Source organism: Crocodylus porosus, unplaced genomic scaffold, assembly GCF_001723895.1.
Source record: "Crocodylus porosus isolate Cpor-Errol unplaced genomic scaffold, CroPor_comp1, whole genome shotgun sequence".
NCBI classification, from domain to species: domain Eukaryota; kingdom Metazoa; phylum Chordata; order Crocodylia; family Crocodylidae; genus Crocodylus; species Crocodylus porosus.
In genome coordinates, this window is record NW_017728909.1 from 38,133,138 (window position 1) to 38,155,823 (window position 22,686).

General features: G+C 42.2%; 1 protein-coding gene across 1 annotated transcript in view; it reads left to right on the forward strand.

The window, feature by feature from the left end:
• The window catches only part of RAB3C (RAB3C, member RAS oncogene family), a 249,349-nt gene that overhangs the window by 105,892 nt on the left and 120,771 nt on the right, over positions 1–22,686 (forward strand). Inside the window, exon 2 of the mRNA XM_019532103.1 lies at positions 16,637–16,755. Coding sequence (XP_019387648.1) covers positions 16,637–16,755 — 119 coding nt within the window. The remainder of the gene's footprint in view (positions 1–16,636; positions 16,756–22,686) is intronic.

Consider the following 22,686-nt stretch of genomic DNA (forward strand, 5'->3'; position numbering starts at 1 on the left):
ACTCAATGATCTTCCAAGGTCCCTTCCAGCCCTAATATCTATGAAATCTATGAAATCAACATACATTAACTTTAGGCTTGATCCTTACATAAATCATGAATTCAGTAAAGGAAAGGTCGTTCTAAGTAAAGTTCTTCCATGTGCACAAACCACCGCTCTAGTTTACAGCTAGTGGGACAGTCCCAGACAATTTTGCTACCTGGCAATTGCAGGAATGTATCACTCGCAGGTCTCTTCCCTTCCATTTGCAATTGGTCCTGACATACCCCCATGCTATGGTTCACAGCAGTCAAAAATTCCCCTATGGTGAGGGAACGTTCAGCTTCCATTCTATGGCAGCTTTAAGACTATGTACAGTCCCAGCAGGTAATGGCAAAGCCAAAAATCTGGCCTTTGGTTTACAAATGTCACAAATATCCTTTACAGCATTGTCCCTTTTTAGAGATACCAGCACATTTAGAAGTATAGAAATGGAAGGAAAGATGTTCAAAGGCAGGTTTCGGAATACACACTATGATATCTTGTGCATATGTATTGAAATGTAAGTGTAGTTCCCAGACTTTTATAACTGTTCATCATTACTGTCCTTTTTTATATAATGAACCCTTACTGCATAACTTTTCCCTGTGCACACCTGTAATAAAGAAACGTAACATTTTGTTAATACTTCTGATTTTTCTATTTCTGTTTTCATCTTTTCTTCCTCTAGTTTCTGCAGATTTCTAGTAAGTAAACCAGGGTCTAAACTTTGCTGCTGTTGTACAAAGAACCAGTAAGGATCTTCATTCACTTCTTGTTTCTAGTATTTTCATGAATTGGCAGGAAAATTTTTAAAAAATGTCCTTTTTTGGTAGAATGTATAAATAACCATTAGGAAGCTACAACAAAAAAGAAGCAACAAACAAAATGTATTGTGTGTTTTACATTAGGAGAATTTAGGATTTTCTGCCTTTAATAGCAGGGGAATTCCAAAACACACAAAATCACTGCAGTCCTTGATTTTTATCTGCTACAAATGTAGTTTCAGTCATTCTGTACAAGTGAGAATCCTTCAAAGTAAGTTACCAGTTATTCAGAAAAGTTTCAAATAAAGTAAGAAGTTTATATTTTTATCTTGGTCTTGGAAAATGGCCTCTATTTTTCTAGTGGGCCAAACTAAAATCCTTGTTCCAAAACTTCCTGATATTGGAGGAGTTTAACATGCATTTTAATCTTTTGAGTGCATCTCTAGATAGTATCTCTCCAGAAATATTTTGCCTTTTTCATGCTCCTTGTTTTCAGTTTGGAAGAGTTACTTCCTCACATGTAAAGCAATTTAGGAACACAAATGAGCGTTCTTCAGTGTGCATGTTGTGCCTTTTCCTTTATCCCAAGCTTCACTGAACCCTTGTCAACAATAGCTAAGATTATAGATACCTTTCAAAATACTCTCTCTTGTAAGCAGAAACTAATCTAGTGACTAGAGCATAGTACTGGAATGCAAAAGACCTGAGTTCTATTCCTGATTATGCCACTAGCCTTCTAGATGACCTTGAGCAAGTCACTTTACCCCCCTACACTCACATTCCAACACATACATACAAGCACTTAAAGCCACATAAATGTATAATGTTGATGTAGGATATTAGTTGAAATATTCATTTGCACTGCATCTCAGAACCTCTTGAGCTGAGGTAAATATGCTCTGTCCTAAAAATATATATATATATACCCGTTCCAATCTAGTATGATTTCTTCCCAGGACATCTCTTTGTGTGCAGATGGAGGAATTGACCTCCAGACTTTTGTCTAGAGGTTCCTTATCTCAGGGCAACTCTGTCATTGCAATCAAGGCCTAAGTTTCCCCACCTGTGAAATTGGGATAATGATTCACAGCTATTCTGTGTAGTGCTCCAAGGCTTCCTAATGATAAGCACTATAATATTTCAACATTCCTCCCCTTCTTTTGGCTATTGAGAAAATACACCTATGTCTTATTTCATGGATGAGCTATTTGTGCTTGGAGATTGACAATACTATACAAGTAGCTCATCCATGACAATACTACACATAATAGATTTTTTTTTTTTTTACTTTCCTCATTATTCTCGGGTTTTCAGATACAATTCATGAACACATTTACAGGTTTCCTGTTCTGCCTCCCTTCTCTTCTACTGCATTCACATCTTTTTTTCCTCCCTTATTTCCTTATATGCAATGAGATGTTTCAGCTTTACATTTTTGCATCTGGACTGAATCTAAAAGCAAACTGTGTTGATTTAGGGGAAGCAAGACTCCATGCTTATAAAACTAAAACAAAACACAACAAAAAAACCCCATTATTGGATTAATCTATCTCTGCACTTTGTTTCTCCAAACACAGCAAATAGAAATATTGCAATGCTCTTCCTGGTGCATTTTATATCATTAAATATTTATTAGAATTTTTCTACTTCTCAAGGGTTTGTAACTTAGCTAAACATGTCAAATGCTGAAATGTGGTGTTTTGAAGAAAAAAAAGATTTACTGACATGCTAGCAATATATGGTGTGATTCTGAATATTTTTGCATACTTGGATATTCCTTAGGGTGCAAACAAAGCTCTGTCTCTCTGACCCGAGCTTTTCTTTCCAGGTCCTCTGTGTTGCTGAGTCCCACAGGTTTTCTTCCTCCTTCTGTTCAGTTACAGAAACAAAAGAAACTATGGTATAAATATTGAATAGGAAATTTGATTAAAGCACAGAATTGGAAGTTAGAGAGCCATATACTGTTTCTGCCACAGACTTGATAAATGACTTGGGAAAAATCACTTAATTTCTTCACGTTTCAGATTCCTTTTCCATAAAGTGGGAATAGTTTTTATTTATTGCTGTAATATGGTGAAACTAAAGTCACGTCCTCATGGCAAACTTACTGGTACCGGATTAGGTGCTGTGCCTTCAAGTATGTCATACTTCCTTGTGTCGGTTGCCTCCTGAACTGGAAGCAACGTAGCTGTGTTCTCACTGTGCTGCAGAAAGCCTAATTAGCATGGATGCTTGTCATTAGTACTGTCACTGTGCAGTACTAATTAGCCCACTTGCAGTGGTCCATAGACATAGTTACCCTCATTCCAGTTCAAAAGGCAGAACAACACAGCATGGTGCTACAAGTTTTTTGTGTAGATATATTGTACTGCTCAAATTGAAGGTTCATTTGCTTTAAAAGTAACTAGTTCAGGTTTTTTGTAACCATGGGAGAACATGGAAAAATTTACAGTTTCAACTGTTCAAATGAAACAAACTGTTGTAACAGCCAGAATTTCACTTGGCTGCCTTTCATCGACCCCAAGCTTCTCTCTGCTATGTACAAAAATATCCCTGCCCTCAGGATGAGCAAACCAAGTTGTGCCACACCCTTCAGGAAACCTTCCCTCTGCATGATTGCACCCTTTCCTCAAAGTTTCCCACAAAAGAGCTGAGCAGATTGTGAGCAAGTATCTGCTCAGCATGTCTGACTAAGACCTTGAAGTGCTCTGCTTGAGCCCAGCTTTACCTCTTGTTTTTGCTTGATGTCTGCCATATCTCTAGCTCCCTGATCCCCACATGGGTCTATTGCTCTTGATCTTGGCCTTGCTTTTTCAGACTTGAATTCTGACCCAGACCCCAGATGCTAACCTTGTTGTACCCATCGCTCTGCATAACCTAAACCTGATTGTGATACCCCATCACTCTCAGGCTAGCCATATACCAAGCTGCTGTGTTGACTCCCAATCCCCTAGACCTATGTCCTTAGGCTTCTCTCGGTGCATCTACACATGATGCTACGTTGCCGTAACAATGTGCTATGGTCACATAGCATCCACAGGTGTCTACACATGACCAGCAGCTACTTCACCATAGTGGTGCAGTCCACTGTTATAGTGTACCACTATAGTGAAGTAGCTGCTAAAAATAACTGTGTGCTGCATGTATGGTGCAGTATGGGCAGTCACTGTGCCATGCTTTAGTACTTGCAAAAGGAAGTAATAGTGGTGCAGTAAGAGTATCACTGTAGGGAAATGTATAGACGTGCCCTCTTTGTCTAAACAGAGTCCAGGAACCATCTCTGCCTGGGGCTCCTAGGCACTCATCTGAAGTGTAGGTCCTTTCTCTAGCACTTTCCTTCTGAGATCCCTCTGTGCTATGGCTCAGGCTTCTCCACCTTAACCCGTGACTCGCCAGAACTCCAAGTGTGTGGGAACTACGGGGTCATGAGAGGCATATGATAATGGCAGCATGTAATTCACTTATATTTTTCACATGATTTTTATAAAACTCTCAAATAACTTGAGCAATACATAGACCTAGACAAAATAATACAACCCATATTCTTTTCCCTGTGTCAGTTTCTTTATCACTTTGTACATTCTTTGGGTTTAGGTGAATGTATAAGAATATACATATTCTTCAGAACATATAAGAAAATAAGAAATTCCTAGTATCCTATGTGCCGCAGTGGCAGAATGTGGATACTAAGCGGAAAGAGTATGTAAGCAGGGCTCATCCAGGATGGTATGTCCCCTATGCTTTTTCTATTGCAGCTTCCATAATTCAATAGGTTAGCAAGTCCTAATTTGGAAGTTGAATCTGTAGCTATCATGTTGACTGTCCACTGATGGATCTGTTCTTCATGAACTTGTTTAAACCCCTTTTGACCCTAGTTAAATTATCAGCCCCCACAACATCCTTTAGCAATGAGTTCCACACATTCACTGCACAGTGTGAAAAAAAGAACTTCCTTTTGCTTGTTTAAAACCTGCTACCTAATGATTCCATGAAGTCCTACAGCTCTGATATACAGAGACACACTGGGCACATCTACATGTGTATTAATGCACCATAATTATTGTGCATTAAGTTTAATGCCCAACTTTAGTGATGCTAATGTGTCGTAGACTAATTCTACAGTGCATTTGTAGGGCTTTTGCCATGACACACTAATATACAGTAGAGTTAGTCTGCTGCACACTTAGCATCTCATGTAGATGCACCCAGTAAGTAGTACATACCTAGTTACTTTCTCTACTCTATCCATGATTTTGTAGACCTCTATTGCTCTCTCCCTCATTCTCCCAGTCTTTTTCTAAGCTGAAAAGTTCTCTTCTTCTATGGAAACCTCTCCATATGCCTCCATCATCCTTTTTACCTTTTCACCTCAGTTTGTGGATGTGGAAGAGCTTGAGAGGGTCCAGAGAAGAGCTACACATATGAACAGGGACTTGTAAGGCAAGCCATATGAGTAAAGGTTGAGGAACCTGGGCATCTTAGCCTAAAGAAGAAAAGATTGAGAGGGGACTTGGTAACAGCTTACTCCTATATCAGAGGAGTGCATCAGGAGCTCGGTGAACAACTGTTCACTAGGGTACCCCTGGGGAAGACCAGGACCAATGGATACAAACTCCTGGAAGGCCGCTTAAGGGTAAATACCAGGACAAACTCCTTCACAGTCAGATTGTCCAGACTGTGGAATAAACTCTCTCCAGAGGTGGTACAGTCACCTACCCTGGAGGTTTTCAAGAGAAGACTGGACAGACACCTTGCTGGGGTCACCTAAGCCCAGTTGTCTTCCTGGCTAGAGCGGGGGGTCTGGACCTGAAGATCTGCAAGGTCCCTTCCAGCCCCTAATAATCTATGAATCTATGAACCTTCTCCTGAAGTTTGTGTTTTGTCTTCAGGAACACAGAGCATCTCTCCTTCTCCCAGGTCAGCCACATTTGTCCTTTGATGGTCACTGAATTAAACAACTCCAACAGCCCTTGGTATGAAAGCTTGATGCTCTCATCCTGTCCCCTGCTCCACGTTCCTTTCTGAGGTTCCCTTGACTGGTACAAACTTGATGCTATTATCCTTACTGCAAAGGTGGTCCTAACACTAGTTCCAGCATTTTCTCCTGTGCACCCTTCCTTTATACAGAAAAATTTCTAAGTCATGACAGAATCTCTAGCTATGGGGTGGGGTGGGGCAATCTGTCTATTTTGCATTGAGAAAGCAGGTTATTAACTGTAGATGCTGTTAGTTGTCCAGTGCTATTGTCATAGGGCACTAAGGTGCCTGCTCCTTTAAGGGCAGAAACTGCCTTGAGAGAACAGTTAGGCAGGAACCCCACAAGTGCAGGCTACTGTGGCAGCCAGCCTAAGGAGGAAATTAGCTTGCCCTTGCAGCCAGTCAGCTGACCAGAAGAGGTAGGACTCTGGGCCCATATAAACCCCAGGGCTGAGTTCCCTGCCAGCAGCCAAAGGGGAAGGAGCTTCCAGGGAGGAATTGCCCAGAGACACTGCAGCTGCCTGGTATGCTGCACTTAGTGCTAATGGGGATCCAGGAGCTCACCAAGTACCCTTGACTACTAGGCACTTAGTGCCAGGGAAGAAGTTTGACTCTTTTAAAGGGGCAGAGCACATCCTGAACTTTTTGTGTTATGTTATAGCCCAGGGGCTCATATTTTGGTTGCCATCTTATAAATCCGGAGGATCAAGCTGAGGATATAGGTGAAGGAGGTGGCCTCATTGGGGGCCCACTACAGTGTGGGGACCCCAGCGCCAGAGTGGGTGCCGTATTGGGGGTGAGCAGACCCCAGTGCCAAGGGGTGCTGAGAGAAACAGGGCTGCAGAGAGCCCAGCGCCAAGGGGCACTGAGAGAGAGAGAGACAGGGTTGCAGATAGCCCAGTGCCAAGGGGTGCCGAGAGAGAGACAGGGCTGTGGAGAGCCTAGTGATGACCAATGTCCAAGCTAAATTAAGGCGTTGGAGGGACAATGAGTGAATGCCATCTGGGAGGCTTGGGCATGGTAAAGGAGCAGTTTGGAACCATGCATCTAGCCCATGAAGCTAAGGGTGTCCTGAGAGGCATCCATTTTTTGTAGTGGGACTGAAAAGGGGTCAGAGAACCCATAGGATTCAGCAGGGGCCATCAGGACTCTGCCCGACATAAACTCAAGGGCAGCCTCCCTGTTCATAATAATCACCAACAAGACATGGCAGGAAAGAAAGAGGGTGCCCATTGGGCAGGATTGGCACAATCAAGGGGACCTAGGGGTATCACAGCCATCCCTGAGGACCCCATCCTATGACAGCTATTCACAATTTACCTGGCTTATACCTTCCTGGGCATGTCTACATGTGATGCTATATTACTGTAGTGATGCACTATGGTGATGTAGCTCTTTCCATTGGCAACATAGTGTTGGCAGGCCCAAGCTGTGATGCCAACACTACATCACCATAGCAACGAGCTACCTCAACTATAGCGCTTCACTACAGTGATGTAGATGCTAAAAATAACTGTGCACCATCATTTAGTGCTTCCTAAAGCAAATACTAAATGATGGTGCAGTAAAAACTGCTCCATGTGGGGCATGTGTTGACGTGCTACCCTATCTAGCCTTCCTTCTGCATTGTACATTTGCCTTTTTTAAAAACTGCAATACCACAGAATTGAAACACAGATGCCATCTAAGAAATTCTTCTTCTGTGCCACTGATTTGCCAGAAGCTTACACCAGCTGTGATGTTATCTGAGTAAAACCTATAATTTGAGAAAATGGACCCAAAATTAGACTTTCATGTTTAGCATACAGGAAAGAAATGGAGAGGCAGAGAAGTCAGTCTTGTGCATTATGAATCACTTTGTGGTTTGAAGACTGTGTTCCTTAATGACATTCTCATTAAAAGTTCTGCTGCCAAATGATGTTTGCTTTCACCTTCAGAACTGTCTGCATTAATAATGAGTTACTTCACTTGCAAGTTATTTACATGAAGCATTGTTAATGTCAGTACCACAGACAGCAGCTCTGTGCTAGGCATTGTAGAGAGAGCACTCTCTGCTGATGAATTTATAAAGCAACCCATTTTAATTTCCAGCATATGGGCTAGTACATTTATGCGGTTACATGGGTGTGGCATGGGGATTTTGTTGTGGGGATGCATCACTTATGCTGGGTTAGGTTGGATTAACTCTGTAGGAAAGGGCTAACCTGTGGTTTTAAAGGTCAGTATCAACACTTTGGTTTCTTTGACCTGTATTTGGGTATTTTTCACTCTCCAAATATCAGTCTCTTGCAGTGATTGGATCAAATTTTCTCTCTTGGGCACATTGAACCTAGGTGGCCATTCAATTCTAATGACCCAACGTACTGGTTTGGGAGGCAGGTAAAATAAGAAGAATTTTGAAGTGTCACTGCTAAGTTCCCCAAATCATCATGGATCCTTCCATTTGCCCATAATATTTTTCAGTTAATAACCTGAAAGTAGAGAGAGAGGGATATAATTTGGCTGCTGTGATGAAGAAGAAAGAAGCTCCTTCTATTTGCCTTGTCTATGCTTCTATAAAGTTTTCTTGGACTTTCAAACTAAAAAAAATCCAAATTAATTATAACAATTATCTAAAATTAGCTTGTTTCATTGTTAAAGCAATAGCTCTTCAACTCCCAATCTTTCCCCCTTCTCTCTTCCATCTGAAAATTAAAGGTTGCTTAGGTAATCTGTTTTATCACCTCTAGTGTGGGTTTCTTTATTTTTTATGTGATGGAGGGGACAGAGCTTTCTTGGGCTAAATCCAGATGAGGCTAAGTTCATGCTTTTAGGTACCATATACAGCAGGGGCGGGCAATTATTTTGGGTGGAGGGCCACTTACTGAGTTTTGGCAAGCCTTTGAGGGCTGCATGACAGGCATCCAGGAGCAGATAAATATTAATTTTCTAAATTTTTTAGGGGTCCCACAGGCCGGATTGAATGGCCTGGTGGGCCGCATCTGGCCCACGGGCCACATTTTGCCGACCCCTGCTATACAGGGTGTGTCTACATGAGGAGATGCAGTAACTCATTATGCAGTAGCTTATTGCTACTGTGCAGTAACATCTGAAATAAAGCATGTGGGGATGCTACTGCATAGTAACACTAGTTACTGCACAGTAACAGCTGCACAGTCTGCCACTCACATAGACACAGCCACAGTGACAAAGTCTGTATCAGGTTCCAGGATACTTTTGGCAAGATACACTGAGCACTCGGATTTGCTTCCTGCCTTTGGTCAGAGAGCCTTAATTACTGAACTCAAGACTTGCTGTAAGGTTTGTTTATTCCTGTAGTTTTTCATAAAAAGAGAACTGGGGACGAAGGTGGGTAAGAAAAGGAGCAGTTGCCAATCCTAATGGCTGATGGTTGGCTGGAGAAGGTCATTTAGTCAAATGTGAATTTCATAGATTTCATAGACATTAGGGACCTTGCAAGATCATTGGGTCCAACCCCCTGCCCAAGGGTCAGGAAGTTAGCTGGGGTCAAATGATCCCAGCAAGATAGGCATCCAAGTGTTTCTTGAAAGTGTCCAGAGTAGGTGCTTGTACCACCTCTGGGGGAAGTTTTTCCAGGCCCTGGGGACTCAGACAGTAAAGAAGTTTTTCCTTATGTGCAGGCTAAAACGGTCTTCCAGGAGTTTGTGACCATTGGAATTTATCTTCCCTTGGGGTGCCCTAGTGAACAGACATTCTCCCAGTTCCTGATGGACACCCTTTGTGTACTTGTAGGTAGTCACCAAGTCACCCCTGAGCCTATGCTGGGTAAATTAAATAATACTTTTACCCAGCCACTGGAGCAGATGACTCCATACTCAACCCATGTCTCTGATATCCTGTCTTTTCACCCTCTGTTTCACACACACACACACATCTCAAGAGTTTTTCCTAGGTAGGAAAAGTACGCTGGCTATCTTGTATCAGGCAAAAGAACCAATAAGATACATTCATCTATATATATTAACATCAAGCCAGTTTGGAAAACTATAGATACATCAGTCACTGGATTGAGGGAATTAACTTTTTAAAAATGTAGGTAAGAGACAGTAACATGTGGGGCTAAATTTTACTCTCTTTTAAAATGTTGCAATTCCCACTGACTACAGCTGTTCACGGACCAATTTTTAGTTAAATATTTTTAGACTTAAACATTTTTTAAGTGCTTTTCTTATTTTTCTTTGCTGTATCAAGCTTTGACATAGCATTCACCAACTGTCATTTATCTCTTGTTGTTCTGCTACCCCAGTGATTTAATGAGCATCCAATTATCATGGACAGATTTGGTAATATGCAACAGGCATTACTTTTATTGCCTAGCATAAGAGAAAGGTCCCCTAGAAGATCTATATATTTGGTTTCTCTGCTGTGCTCTTCTAAGAAACAGAAGAATTGCCATGGTAACACTGCCATAGAATAATAGATCAAGTTTTTCCTCAGACTCATTTTATTAGATTTTATTTAGAAATAGATGCTAGATTAAAATGTAGGCTTTAACATTTCATTGAAGACCTTGAAAAATGGTCATCTGATTAATCTAAAACTCCTGCATGAAGGAACTAAGATAAAGATAAAGGCTTATCTTTAGATAAAAGTACCCAAGAATCTTAGGCTAAAAATCAGAACTGATTTATTGATACAGATGTGCTGAAATATGGAAAATAGTTCTCCCATGCTGAATGCTTTCACAAAACATAACATAAAAGGAATAGACAAGCAAAACATAACAAGCAAAAGGAATAGAAATTCCATTGTCAAAGCATGGCCTGTTTTATAGTTTCATAGATGGTAGGGTCAGAAGGGACCTGAGCAGATCATCTAGTCTGACCCCCTGCCATGGGCAGGAAAGGATGCTGGGGTCAAGTACATTTAAGTACATTCCATCATATTACATTGCAATAAAATAATATTTTAACATTATAATGTTGATACTTCAAACATGTTTGTACTGCTCATTCAGATTATTTTGAATATTTTAATACTTGCCCAATTGCAATCCACTACATATTTGTGAAGACTTTATATCCAGGTGGAATGCAAATAAGATGTTTATGAATACATAAAGGCTAAAAACAAATCAGTAAAGTCAATACTGCTATTATTTATTGTTATTGTTCATAGTCATGAACACTCTATATGATGCGCTTCCTTCATTAGCCCAATTACATTTTTATTGTTTCAGTTACAGTGTACCCAAAATGACATTACTAACAGGACCACATTATAGGTGTATGAATACTAGGGACATCAACTATATTTGTGGTCATCTGTATATATCATTTGTTGAAATATTACTTTAGAAGTTCTGGCCCAGATGCATTCTGCCTCTAAGATGTTTAATTCTGCCTCAGCTAGCCCCCACCCAGACTGCATGTCTTTCTCCAGGAGTACATCCTATTCCACATAGGCAGATGTGGAGTTCTATTCTGACTAGGGTCAACCTCATGCAACTTTCTCCCAGGGAGACATGTGGCTCTACCACCCTTTCAAAGGGGCTCCCTTATTCACTTTTATCATGTCAGGGTCAAACTCACTTCACTTTCCTCAAAAGGGAGATCCTTTGTTGGGATCCAGTTTATTCAGAGGGAAGATGTCTACCTCAGCTAGTGCATCAATTTGACCAATAGTATGATTGACATTAGGGTAAGATACAGAACCTGTTGTAGTTTAGCTACTGGGTAGAAAGAAATGCAAAAATCAATGGGACAAGAGGGAGTCCATATAAGAGGCAGCCTGGCTCTCTAGCTCAATGAGGAAACTTTCTTGGTGTCCAAGATGGGTCTACGATCCAACTGACTCATTTTCTAGTTGGTACCCTGCCCACTACACTATTGAACAAAAGGTAGGTATGTCTTCCTCCTAAAACAGTCCCTCAGTGGATACAGCTACATGAGACGCTGACTGCGCATTAGCATCTCGTGGCGAAAACTGTGCCAAGACACTACTGTGCAGTAGCGTTAGGCAGTAATGTCACAAAAAGGTGTTCACCAGTGATAATGTGCAGTAACCTTGGTTATTGCACATTTATTTAATATTTCCTTATACAAGTACTAAATAAATGTGCAGTGACCACTGCACAGTAGCGTCTCATGTAGATGTGCCCAGTGTGGGGTTTTTTCTGTCTAAGGAACTGGGGATTTGCAGGGAGTTTGTGCTTCTCTGATGGAACTAGACAGTGGAGATTACACTGACACATTTCTGAGCATGTGCAGTGGTGTAACTGTAGCACCTAGGGATTTTTCCAGGTCAAAATGAAGATTCAAAAGGTATTTGGGCAACTTAGTGATTTGAAGGCTGCTGTATGGAATGCAATCAGATCATATTTAATGATTTAGATGCCAAAGGCTGTGTACAAAAGTGCTTTGTGCATATTTTACAGCACTGTAATTTAGAGCACTTTGTATAACACTATAAAGTTAAAGTGCTCTTAAACATGACAGAAGTGCAGTGTTTGGTCTGGGCGGGCGGTGGGGGGAGAGGCTCTGAGCCTCCCTGCACTTTCGAGGCTAGGAGGCAGGGGGTTCTCTGCAGCTCCTAAGGCTTCTCCATCAGTCAGAAATTTGACCAGCATTCATAATTTGTTTAAAGCGCTGTTGGTTGCTAATACCTCATTTAATACCTCATTGAAGACAGGTTAATTTAAAGCACTGTACCCATTTTTAAAGTGCTGTAAACCCATGCACTGCTGTCAAGTCACGGCAATAATGCACTTTAAATGGTGAAAAAAGCAACTTCTGTATGGATCCTAAGAGCTTTCTAAGTGTCACTTAGAAGTGGAATAGAATTTGGATCATTTGGACCATCCTAACGCATAGTTATAAAATTGGAGATGTGCCCAGCTCTGATGATGCAAACTGAGACCTGACAACTTTCAACCATTGAACTCCTAATCTCTATGAGCTTTTCATGCAGTTCTGATCTTCATAAGGGACCAACCCAAATGCAGTTATCAAAACAATATCCCCTATCCTCAAATCTAGCAGTTTTGATCCAGATATACAGCTGAGGTAGCCGATCTTTTTACCAAATTAATTATTAAATAACTTGCTTCTTTACATTTATTTCAGTTTTGACATTGTCAAGAAAATCCTTCAGTCACTGCTTAAAATACTGGATATGAAGTTATGTGTATCTCAGATACAACGCTTACCACCTAGATGCCTTATCATGAGGGTTTTTCACTGTATTATCTCCAGACAGATTTTAATGTAAATCACCTGCAGCAAAATAGCATTTGTTCCCTGGCAGCAAACTCTGGCTTGTCAGGCTAACGTATTTCCACACATACAAGTCTCTGTTTGACAGACAGGCTGATAGTCACTGACAAAATATGTCCGAATTCCATATCTATACTGTACATTAATACTATAAGCTTGCTGGAGGGCAAAAACAAGCCTAATATCAAACAAAGGAAATGAAGCTAATAGAATCCCATGAAATTTAAACTTTTCCTTGAAACAAATATAAGGAACCTGTTTAAATGGTGGAAGGTGATATCCATTCCTCTTATAATAATAGATAACATTACTTTTTTGCTTAGCAGAAGGGATTTCAGTTATACTTTTCCACTTCTTACTTAGGAGACGTATCATATGGAGAAAAATAATTGGCTTCTGAAACCAGTAGAAAATGCTAGAAAAGCTATGGATTTGGAGTGACAACCAGTATTTATTACTAGCAACACATGAAAAGTAAATTGTGTAGATTTCCAAAAATTTTCCATCTATGACATTCTTGAAAGCTAACAAGTCATTACATCATAGTTTCACATGTTTTAAGCATCTATGCCCCTTAATAAACCAAAGGTGTCTTTTGAAATTAATACTGTCAGTTCCTTTATCACAAGACAAATGGAATAAGATTTGGAAGAATGTTTACACTACAGTTTGATCCACCTTTACTCTCAAATCTTCTTGTTTTTCTATTACAACATTTTGTAAGATGGTTTAGGGAAAATATATTGGAATTTTCATATTTTTGTTCTAATTTGGTACAAAAAAATGAAAAATCTGGGAATTTCCTATGGAATAGAAAAGTCGGTTAACAATCCACTTCCATGGACATGATGCTTGGGAATCATGCTGCCATATACACAGCCACTTCAGTGGAGTCTGTCCCTAGTTCTGGTCTGCACCATGGAAATTCTATAAACACTACTAGAGCTGAGATCTAACTTTGTATAACCAAAATTTAATTCGTCAAGCAAACCTGAACATCTAGAATGATGAACCTGTCAGGTCTGGATGGGTCCTCAGCTCAGAGGAAGGATACCTGATTCCCCAAACCTTTTTCAACAGCTCTCCCAACTATACATTTGGTCCTGTAAAAAATATTACAAAAACCCTTGCCTTTCAAACCTGGCTGAGAAATCCTATTTCTATACCAAATGACTGATTTCACTTTCATGCTAGTGCAGGTTAGGCAGTAATGTAACTAGGGGTGGGTGAGCTGGGTAACCACCCTGGGCACTAACTTAATAGGGGTGCCAGAATTGCACCCTGGCAGCAGAAGCAGTACCACAACATCGCTCTTGCAGTAGCAGCTAAGTGCGTAGATACCGTGCTTCTGTTGTTGGAGACAGAGCAAGTAGACACAAGTCCTATCCCCTAGGACAGATAGTGCAGGCAGCCACAAGTAAGTAATGACCCAGGGTTGGGTGGGAGGGGGCAGGAGGCAGAGGGGAACCCCAGGAGCAGCTAAGGGGAGCCCTAGGGAGCAGGGGACAGGAAAGCCTGGAATGGAAACCCTGGAGGGGGAATTCTCACCTTTCAGTCCTCCAGGCCCCTACTGGCTTGAACGTGTGACTGCTCCAAACCGGAGCTCACCCTAACACCAAACAACATTTGTGTACCTCATAGCATAAGGTGTAACGAGGCCCTAAGTTACTCGTGGTATAAATCTAGCGTGTATGAGAGGCCTTTTGGGCTCTAACCTTTTGTGTGCTTGCAATCCTTGATCGTTAAAAGTCAGTCTTGGCAGTAGTGATTGTAATCTGACCTGAATTTAATTCAAATGTTCTGCCTAAGGACTTGTTTGTTTATGGTAACCAGTTCTGTTATGTTTTATTTCATAATGCATGTGATGAGGGCACAGTCTAGTTCCTTCCATGTTAATTTACAGGATGATTAATGTACATGTGGAAAAGAACACTCATTTAAATATAAAGTGTGCTAATTAATGAGGTGATACTCAGAATGTGGGAACCATTTCAGAAAATAATCCAATTAACACAACATTTATAATAGTTACTTTTTCTAATAGGGAGACAGACTGACTAGACCTGACCACTTCTGTATATTCAGAAATATGAAATGATATAATTAATTTACAATGTGTGCTTGAACAAACATAGATGGTTTCCAGTAAATGATATAATGGGTAGGAGGTGGGGCTTGGACATAGCTCAGTGGGATTTCACTAGAATAATATTTCTTGAAAATTAAGACTGTCTGGAGTTTTTTCCAAGTAAAAAAGGTGTTTTGTGGTTTTATTGTACCAGCACTTTAAGAGTGTAACATAGGTTCCAGTTGTGATAGATGATCTAATTAAGCAGGTAAGGTGATAGTTCCTACCCCAAAGAGCTTAAAATGGAAGCAGACAAGACGAGACAAAAGAGGGATTAATGTTAAAATATTGCTCACTATTTTAGAGACAGACTAAGGGTATGGACAGCTCATTGCTACTGTGCAGTAGCATCAGAAAAATGTGTAGGGGGGATACTGGTTACCGTGCAGTCATCTAGTACTTGGTTATGCAAGTGCTAAATGACTACTCAGTAACAACTGTACAGTCTGCCACATTTGTAAAAATGGCCACAGTATCTCAGCACTTCCTAACACTACAAAAATGTAATATATTGGGGTGTATTCCAACCCCCTGGCTGGAGAGCTACGAAGTTGCCTCAAAGATGTACTTCTAGCCAGGGGGAGATGTTGGTTGCTCCTTTCCTCTCCTTGACTTCTGTGGCAGGGGATGGCTGTCTTTAGCTTGTGCCATGTGCTAGAAACCGCTCTCCAGTCCTCCCCACTTCTGGAGGTGTTATGTATATCTCTACAAAATGTAGCCCCACAGAGAAGTTGTTTTTTAAAAGTGCTAATATTTTATAGAGCTTTTGGCATCTTTTAGTGCTACTAGCGACTCAAATGCCTGCACACTCACTTTTTGTAGTGCTACAAAGGCATGTTTTTCCACTGCAACTGGAGCATCTGTCCATGGCCTGAGCCAGTTTTTTGACTTGAGGAACTGTAGAATTATACTGCAACATCTCCTGAGTCTGGTACCACAGGATAACCTTCCTCTTTATGTTGAGAGAGAAGGGAAGTAAAAAGAAAAGCAATAATGTTATTGCTCAATGCTCTCCCCAGCATTGAGAGAGTCCAGAGGAGGGCCACTCATATGGTCAGGGGGCAGTGGGGTAGGCTCCACGAGGAGAACCTATTCAGCCGCCGCAAGAGAAGGCTGGGAGGGGATCTGGTGGCCATTTACAAACTCACCAGGGGAGACCAGAGAGAATTGGGGGAGACTCTGTTCAGGAGACATTACTTTACAGTCAGAGCTGCCAGGGTCTGGAATGGGATCCCAAGGGGAGTGGTACTCTCTCCTACTTTGGGGGTCTCCAACAGGAGGCTGGACAGATATTTGGCTGGGGTGATATGACCATGGGGTAATATGACCATGGCACCCATTCCTGCCTGGGGCAGGGGGCAGGCCTGATGATCTGTTTAGGTCCCTTCCAACCCTAAGCACTGTGAAACTATAAAACTATGTTACTGTGTCTCAGAGCTCATCTCTGATTGTCAGAAAAAAATACCTAAAAATATGACATTTAGATAAAAGATTATTTTATGTTGTTTTAGGACACAGCAGGTCAGGAGAGATATAGAACGATTACCACAGCCTATTACCGAGGTGCAATGGGCTTCATTTTAATGTACGATATCACAAATGAAGAATCCTTCAGTGCTGTACAAGACTGGTAAGTAAAAGTTGGTGTTAGAATTAAGTGTTTGTTACTATTTCTATGCTGCTGCTCTTAGCCTATTTTGGAACATTTTTGGAATATTCTCAAAATGTGATCAAATCAAAGGTATTATTAACTTCTTGTCAATTCATATTTGATTTTGAAGGCATTTTCCATGTGGTAGAAACCTGGCTTCTGAATGATGGTGGAAAGATTTGATGTGCTATTCAAATGAAACATTGCCTCCTTTTCCAGATTTCTCAAATATATTTTGCCTAAAGTGTCAGCCTTTAGTTTTCTGCTTTGAAAAAAATACAACAAATTCTTTAATATCTGTTGCATATAGTTTATTGCATTCACTGTGTTTTCACTGCTCTTGATTAATATTTTAACATTTGCACTTTAGCTTTCCATGTATTATTTGTAGGACTAAATCAAATGCTGCATTAACATGTAAGACAGCTATCAAGGACAGCAATAAAACATTCCATAATGTGAATATCCTGAAGAAAATGGTGATACCATTTTGTGGGGCTTGGTTTTTTATTTATTTCTCTATCGTGTTCCATTGTCCCTCTTTTGCTAATTATTGTTGCCCAAGTATGATGCTTCTAGAACAAAAAAACCCTGAAAACTTCACAAAAGGAATAGCTTTTTACTATTATTAGTTATATGTACTATATATATTTATAATATAATATAGTTACAGTAAGTTGTGAGCAGTGTCAGTGTGTTTGTAATCCAAAGCAAGATTACATCTATGGTTCTGAAACATTTTGCAGTCATAGCTGAGATTTCATCCTGTTTCCCATTTATTAATTTTACCTACAGTACATTACGGGATATTGATATACTTGGGTATTTCTTGAACATTCAGACCTTGTTTATGGAATGTACTGGGAGATTTTGTGCGACTAGCAGGCTTGCTCTGTGGAACAGAACATCTTCAGACCACTCCACATAAAAATCAACTCTTCCTTCCCACCCACCCATCTCTTACACCCCCCCACCTAAAGCAGAGATAGAAACGTGCCCTGGATCACCAGCCCTGTAGTGGCAACTCACAGCTGTAGCTCCTAGTCAAGCCCCTGCTCGTCAACCCTCTACTAGCAAGTCACAGCTTAGTGAGAGAAGGGTTTTAGCTTTAAGGGGTGCATCCACACATGCAAGCATATGTGTTTGCAGCAGCTCAGATAGAAGCAGTGACATTTGAGCCAGAGCTTTTTGCCTCAGCGCACGTGCCCGGGCATGCACTTTGGTGTGGGGCAAATGTGCCACATGGGGAAAAATAACCCTGCGTGGCTCCTCCTGGATCTGTAGCCTGGGGGAGCTAGAGCCCAGGGCCAGGACCTGTGCTGTCCCCAGCAGTACAAAAAGCTGCCCTGTCAAGCAGCTTAGGGCTACTCGCTCTCAGGAGCTTCTGGGGCCCAGCCAATTGGTACCTGGGGACACTACTCCTTGTACCAGCTGGACTGATGAGAGTTCCCTACACCCTTGACCCACTGCAGCAGTCTGGAAGTGGGAGCTGCTGCCTGGCTGTGACCTGCTGCCCATCTGCCACACCTGGATGTGGATTGCACAGCCAGTAGAGGCATCTGCCCCTCTAGGCCAGCTGCCAGTGGGCTGTGGCTACAAAGTTGGCCTTTGTGTGGCACGCCATGTGTGCCCCCTGCCTTGCCATCTGGGCACCTGTCACCCAGAACATGTTCTGGGCATGGTGGTTTGCTTTCAACTGTCAAAGCATGTCCTCCTGGCCCCAATTGACCAGGAGGTCAGCCACCTCCAGCTGGGTCAAAGGTGCCAGCTCTGAGCAGGCTCCTCTGCCTGGGTCCTGCCACTTGCCTCCCCAGCAGGAATTCTAGTGTTCCCTATTGGAAATCTGAAAAATCCCTAATTAAAAAAAATCCCAAAGTCACTCTGCAAAATACCCTGAAATCCATGAATCCATGTTCTTCCATAATTACCACTAGAGAGAGAGAGAGAGCAATCGGTTGGACAATCTTTTATTGATATATCTATAGTGTTAGAGCAATTTGGAAGCCTACCAGTGTCTCTATCATCAAAATAAAATTAATTCTACATGCCTATATGTTTTGCTGTTTCCCTTTGGTTTTCTTACCATAGAGCAGTTAGAGCTCCCCCTGACCTCTTCACTAACCAGAATGTGGGGACAGCTGCCCCTGCAGCCATAGCTCCTGCCAGCAGGTCTCATCTTGTCTGGCAGCTGGGCACACAGGGTGTATGCTGGGGGAATGTGGGGTTTTCAGGACGGTGTGGGAAAAAGGATGTGGGTTGCTGTGGGTGGATTGTGGAGGGGCTGTACAGGGGCGATGATTAGGAGGGGTTGGTCCCCTGCCCCCCACAGGGCACAGCCACCCTGCACAGCCCACAGACTGCTCTCCCCCACAGGGCTACAGCCTCTCACAGGGGCCACAGACACTCATAGGTGTTGCAATCCCCCCACAGGGGCTACAGCCTCCCAAAAGGGGCCTCGGCTACACCCTCACCCCGCAGGGCTCACATGTCCCACCCCTGCTTGCTCCCTCAGCTCTCTGGATTGCTGCCCCGCTGGGCCCCATCCTCCACTTGCACCCCCATCCCCCTGGATGTCTGGCCCCAACCCCAGCCTCCCAGCACTAAAAAAAAAAAAAAAAAGCCTCACACACACCAGCAGTAGCAGGAGCTGTGGCAGAGCCCCTCTGCACAGCATGGGGCAGTGGGGCCCAGCCCTGGCCACCTGGCATCCTGCCATTGTCCCGTTGTGTGGGTGCAGCCAGGATCAGGTGGGGCAGCCATCGGGGGCTCAGGGGGCAGGCAGGGGATGGAGCCATGTGGGGCAGTGATCAGGAGAGCTGGGGGGCAGGTGGGGGATGGGATCAGGCAGAGTAGCAATTAGGGGGGCTCAGGGGGCAAGTTGGGGATGGAGCTGAATGGGGCAGCCATTGGCTGACTACCAGAGCATCTCTGGACCCAGTCTCCAGTTCATGGCCATGCTCTGCCCCACTTTTTCCCCCCATGGGTTTTTTTGACCCCTGGATATCCAGGGGTCTCATTTTTCCCCCGCACTGCAAATTTGCAGTTTGGGGAACATTTTTTTGTTCCTGCACATGCCTCTTGCAATGTCTCAAAGGGCTTTGAGATGCTGCAAGACACACGTGCGCACTCATCTGGATGCGCCCAAGGTGTGACTGCTCCAAACTTGAGGTAGCACTAACACTGATCATCAATTTGACCAGCTCAAAGTGCAATATGCAACAAGGCTGTCATAGTCATTTCATGTTCTCTGTTATTGTTCACAGCATAAAATTTGGCAATCCAAACAGGGTTTGTAGTAGAGCTGTTATTTTGTTTACATGGCAGATTTAATTTGAAATGATCAGTACTGACCCTGCGTAGACTGTCTCAATATCTTCTCCCTCATAACAAAGGGAGGGAGAAGCCATGTGTATAGGTATACAAGGCTCAAATAACCTGCTAAAATAGAGGGGTGTGGCCACTTCTCAAGCCCACTGGTATGCTGATGTGAGAGACAGATTTCACCTCATTTTACCTACCTAATTCTTACATACTCCATCATTGTGCATGTGGAGTAGCTATTAAACAGAACAGTTAGGGATGAATCATCTGACACCCCTAAACCATTGGCCGTGAGTTCCAAGCAAGGTATGATAGGGGCTAGAATATTGTGGATATACCTTTTCATATGCTTTCCCTCTAAAGCTTGTATCACTGACACTGGTGGATGGGGGTAGGGACCTACTTATCTTGCAATTGTGTAGATTTAGTGGAAATTGCAGAATTGGGTGATCTCTGCAAAATCTGTAGAAAAAAGAAAATGTACTAAAAATAAAATGCTAGCTCCCCAGTGGGAGCCAGCAGCCCTTCCAGGCACAGAGCCCACCCCCGGAGAAAGCGAGAGGGAGGCTGGTAGCACAAAGGTGAGCAGGAAAGATGGTTGCTGCCCATGCCTCTCATGTTGATTAGCTGAGAGGACTGCCTGTTGTGCAGCCATACCCCCCTCCACCAATCATTAATGAAGGGAGGGGTCTTGTGACAGACAGCCCTCTGGTTTGGTTTTTTTGTTTGTTTTTTTTATCCCTGGATATCCAAGGGTAAAAAAAACCAAACAAATAAATAAAAAACACAGGAAAGCAGTGCATGCTCAGGCAGTGTGCCCTTGCCACACAGAGAACTCTGGACAGAGAACAGGTTTGCAGCACCACATACCACACAACCATGCTCATCTGGACATGCCCTACATCTGTTAATAAAAGAATGATGTTTTCCATGATAGGTGTTGTAAAAACTTCAAGCATGAGATTTTTATTCTGTAGCAAGAGACCAAGCAGCCTTAGTCTGGATCACAGTATAGAAGTAAGAGGTCTAGGCAGCTGGCTGATGAATCTATTTGTGGCTGACAAGCCAATTCAGGAGTGACGCAGCTTGTTACAAGATTCACAGATCCATATGCTGTCTAAGTTGGAGTCCAAAATTACAGCATGCTGCTTTCTTCTTTCTCACTCTGCTTCTGTTCTCTGGATCAAAGCTGCTTCATATTGAGCTGCCTTCAGTGCCAGGGGTTCCCTCCAGATCAGACAGGATTCTGTGTACTCCTTCCAGCTTTCTACACTGATGTTGAACAATTTCATATCATTTTTGCATACCTCATGGTTTTACCATAGAGAGTGACCCTGCTTTCTAGAGCTGTCTTGAATCGTGCTATACAAAATGTTCTTGAGGATACAGTCTTCTCCCATTCTCCAGACGTGGCCGATTCGTTGCAACCTTTGCTTCTTGATAGTGGTTTCTAAGTGTGTAAGACCTGCACGGTCCCACTACCTCTGTGTCTGGTATTCTCCCTTCCCACTTTATTTTCAGGATCTTACACAGACATCTCATGTGGAAGCTGCTCAGGCTCTCTAAGTCTAGCATATGTTTCTGAACCATAAAGCAGTACGTAGACAGCACACGAGTCTTGTAGATTTGTATTACCTTGGCTGATAGTTTGCTGTTATTCCATGCTTGTTTCTATAATAGCCTGCAATTCTTAGCTGCTCTTCTGATTCTGTTAGTCAGAATCAGTTCAGCCTGAAGGTCAGGATTCCTGCTGATCACAGAACCCAAGTAGCAAAAACTGTCAACAACACCAAGAGATTTTTCCTCCAGAGTGATGTCAGGTTCTTTCACCCCTTGGTACATAATCATAGTCTTCTTGAGACTAATTGCCATCCTGAAGCTCTTGTATGATTCAGAAAATCTTCCAAGAGATTTTGCAGGGAAGAGTCATTGTGGGCAACCAAGGTCACACCATCCACACAGTAAATCTCTCAGAATAAGCTCTTTCACCTTTTTTTTTCTTCTAAACCTTACGATGTTGAACAAGCTTCCATCTAGTTTGGTTCAAAGACAAATGTCATCATTGCTGTCCTTGAATGCATGAAGAAGCAGAAATTAGAAGTAAATATTAAAAAGCTTGTGAGCTATGACACACTCCTGATTCACCCTGTTGTTGATGTCAAAGGTGTTTGATCCTTTGTTCTGATATATTACAATTGCCTTTGTACCTTGACGTAATGAGTGAATGATGTTCAACAGTTTGGAGGCAAAATCCAGTCTCTTCAGAACAGTAAAAAGGCCCTGTCTGCTGACTGTATTGAAGGCCTTCATCAGATAAATGAAGGATACATATAGTAGTATTTGTTTTTCTCTATACTTCTCTTGCAGTTGAATCAAGCAGCCATAATAATGTTAATGTGTTCGTTAGAAAAATCTGACTCAAATATGAAGCCGGGGTTAATTTTTATCACCCCATTAAATTTTTTACAGGTTCTTATACCACCCTCCTCAATAGAGTATTTGAGTGCTTTCAATGCATTAGTAGTTTCATAATTTCATAGTTTCTAGGGTCGGAAGAGACCTGAGCAGATCACCAAGTCCGACCCCCTG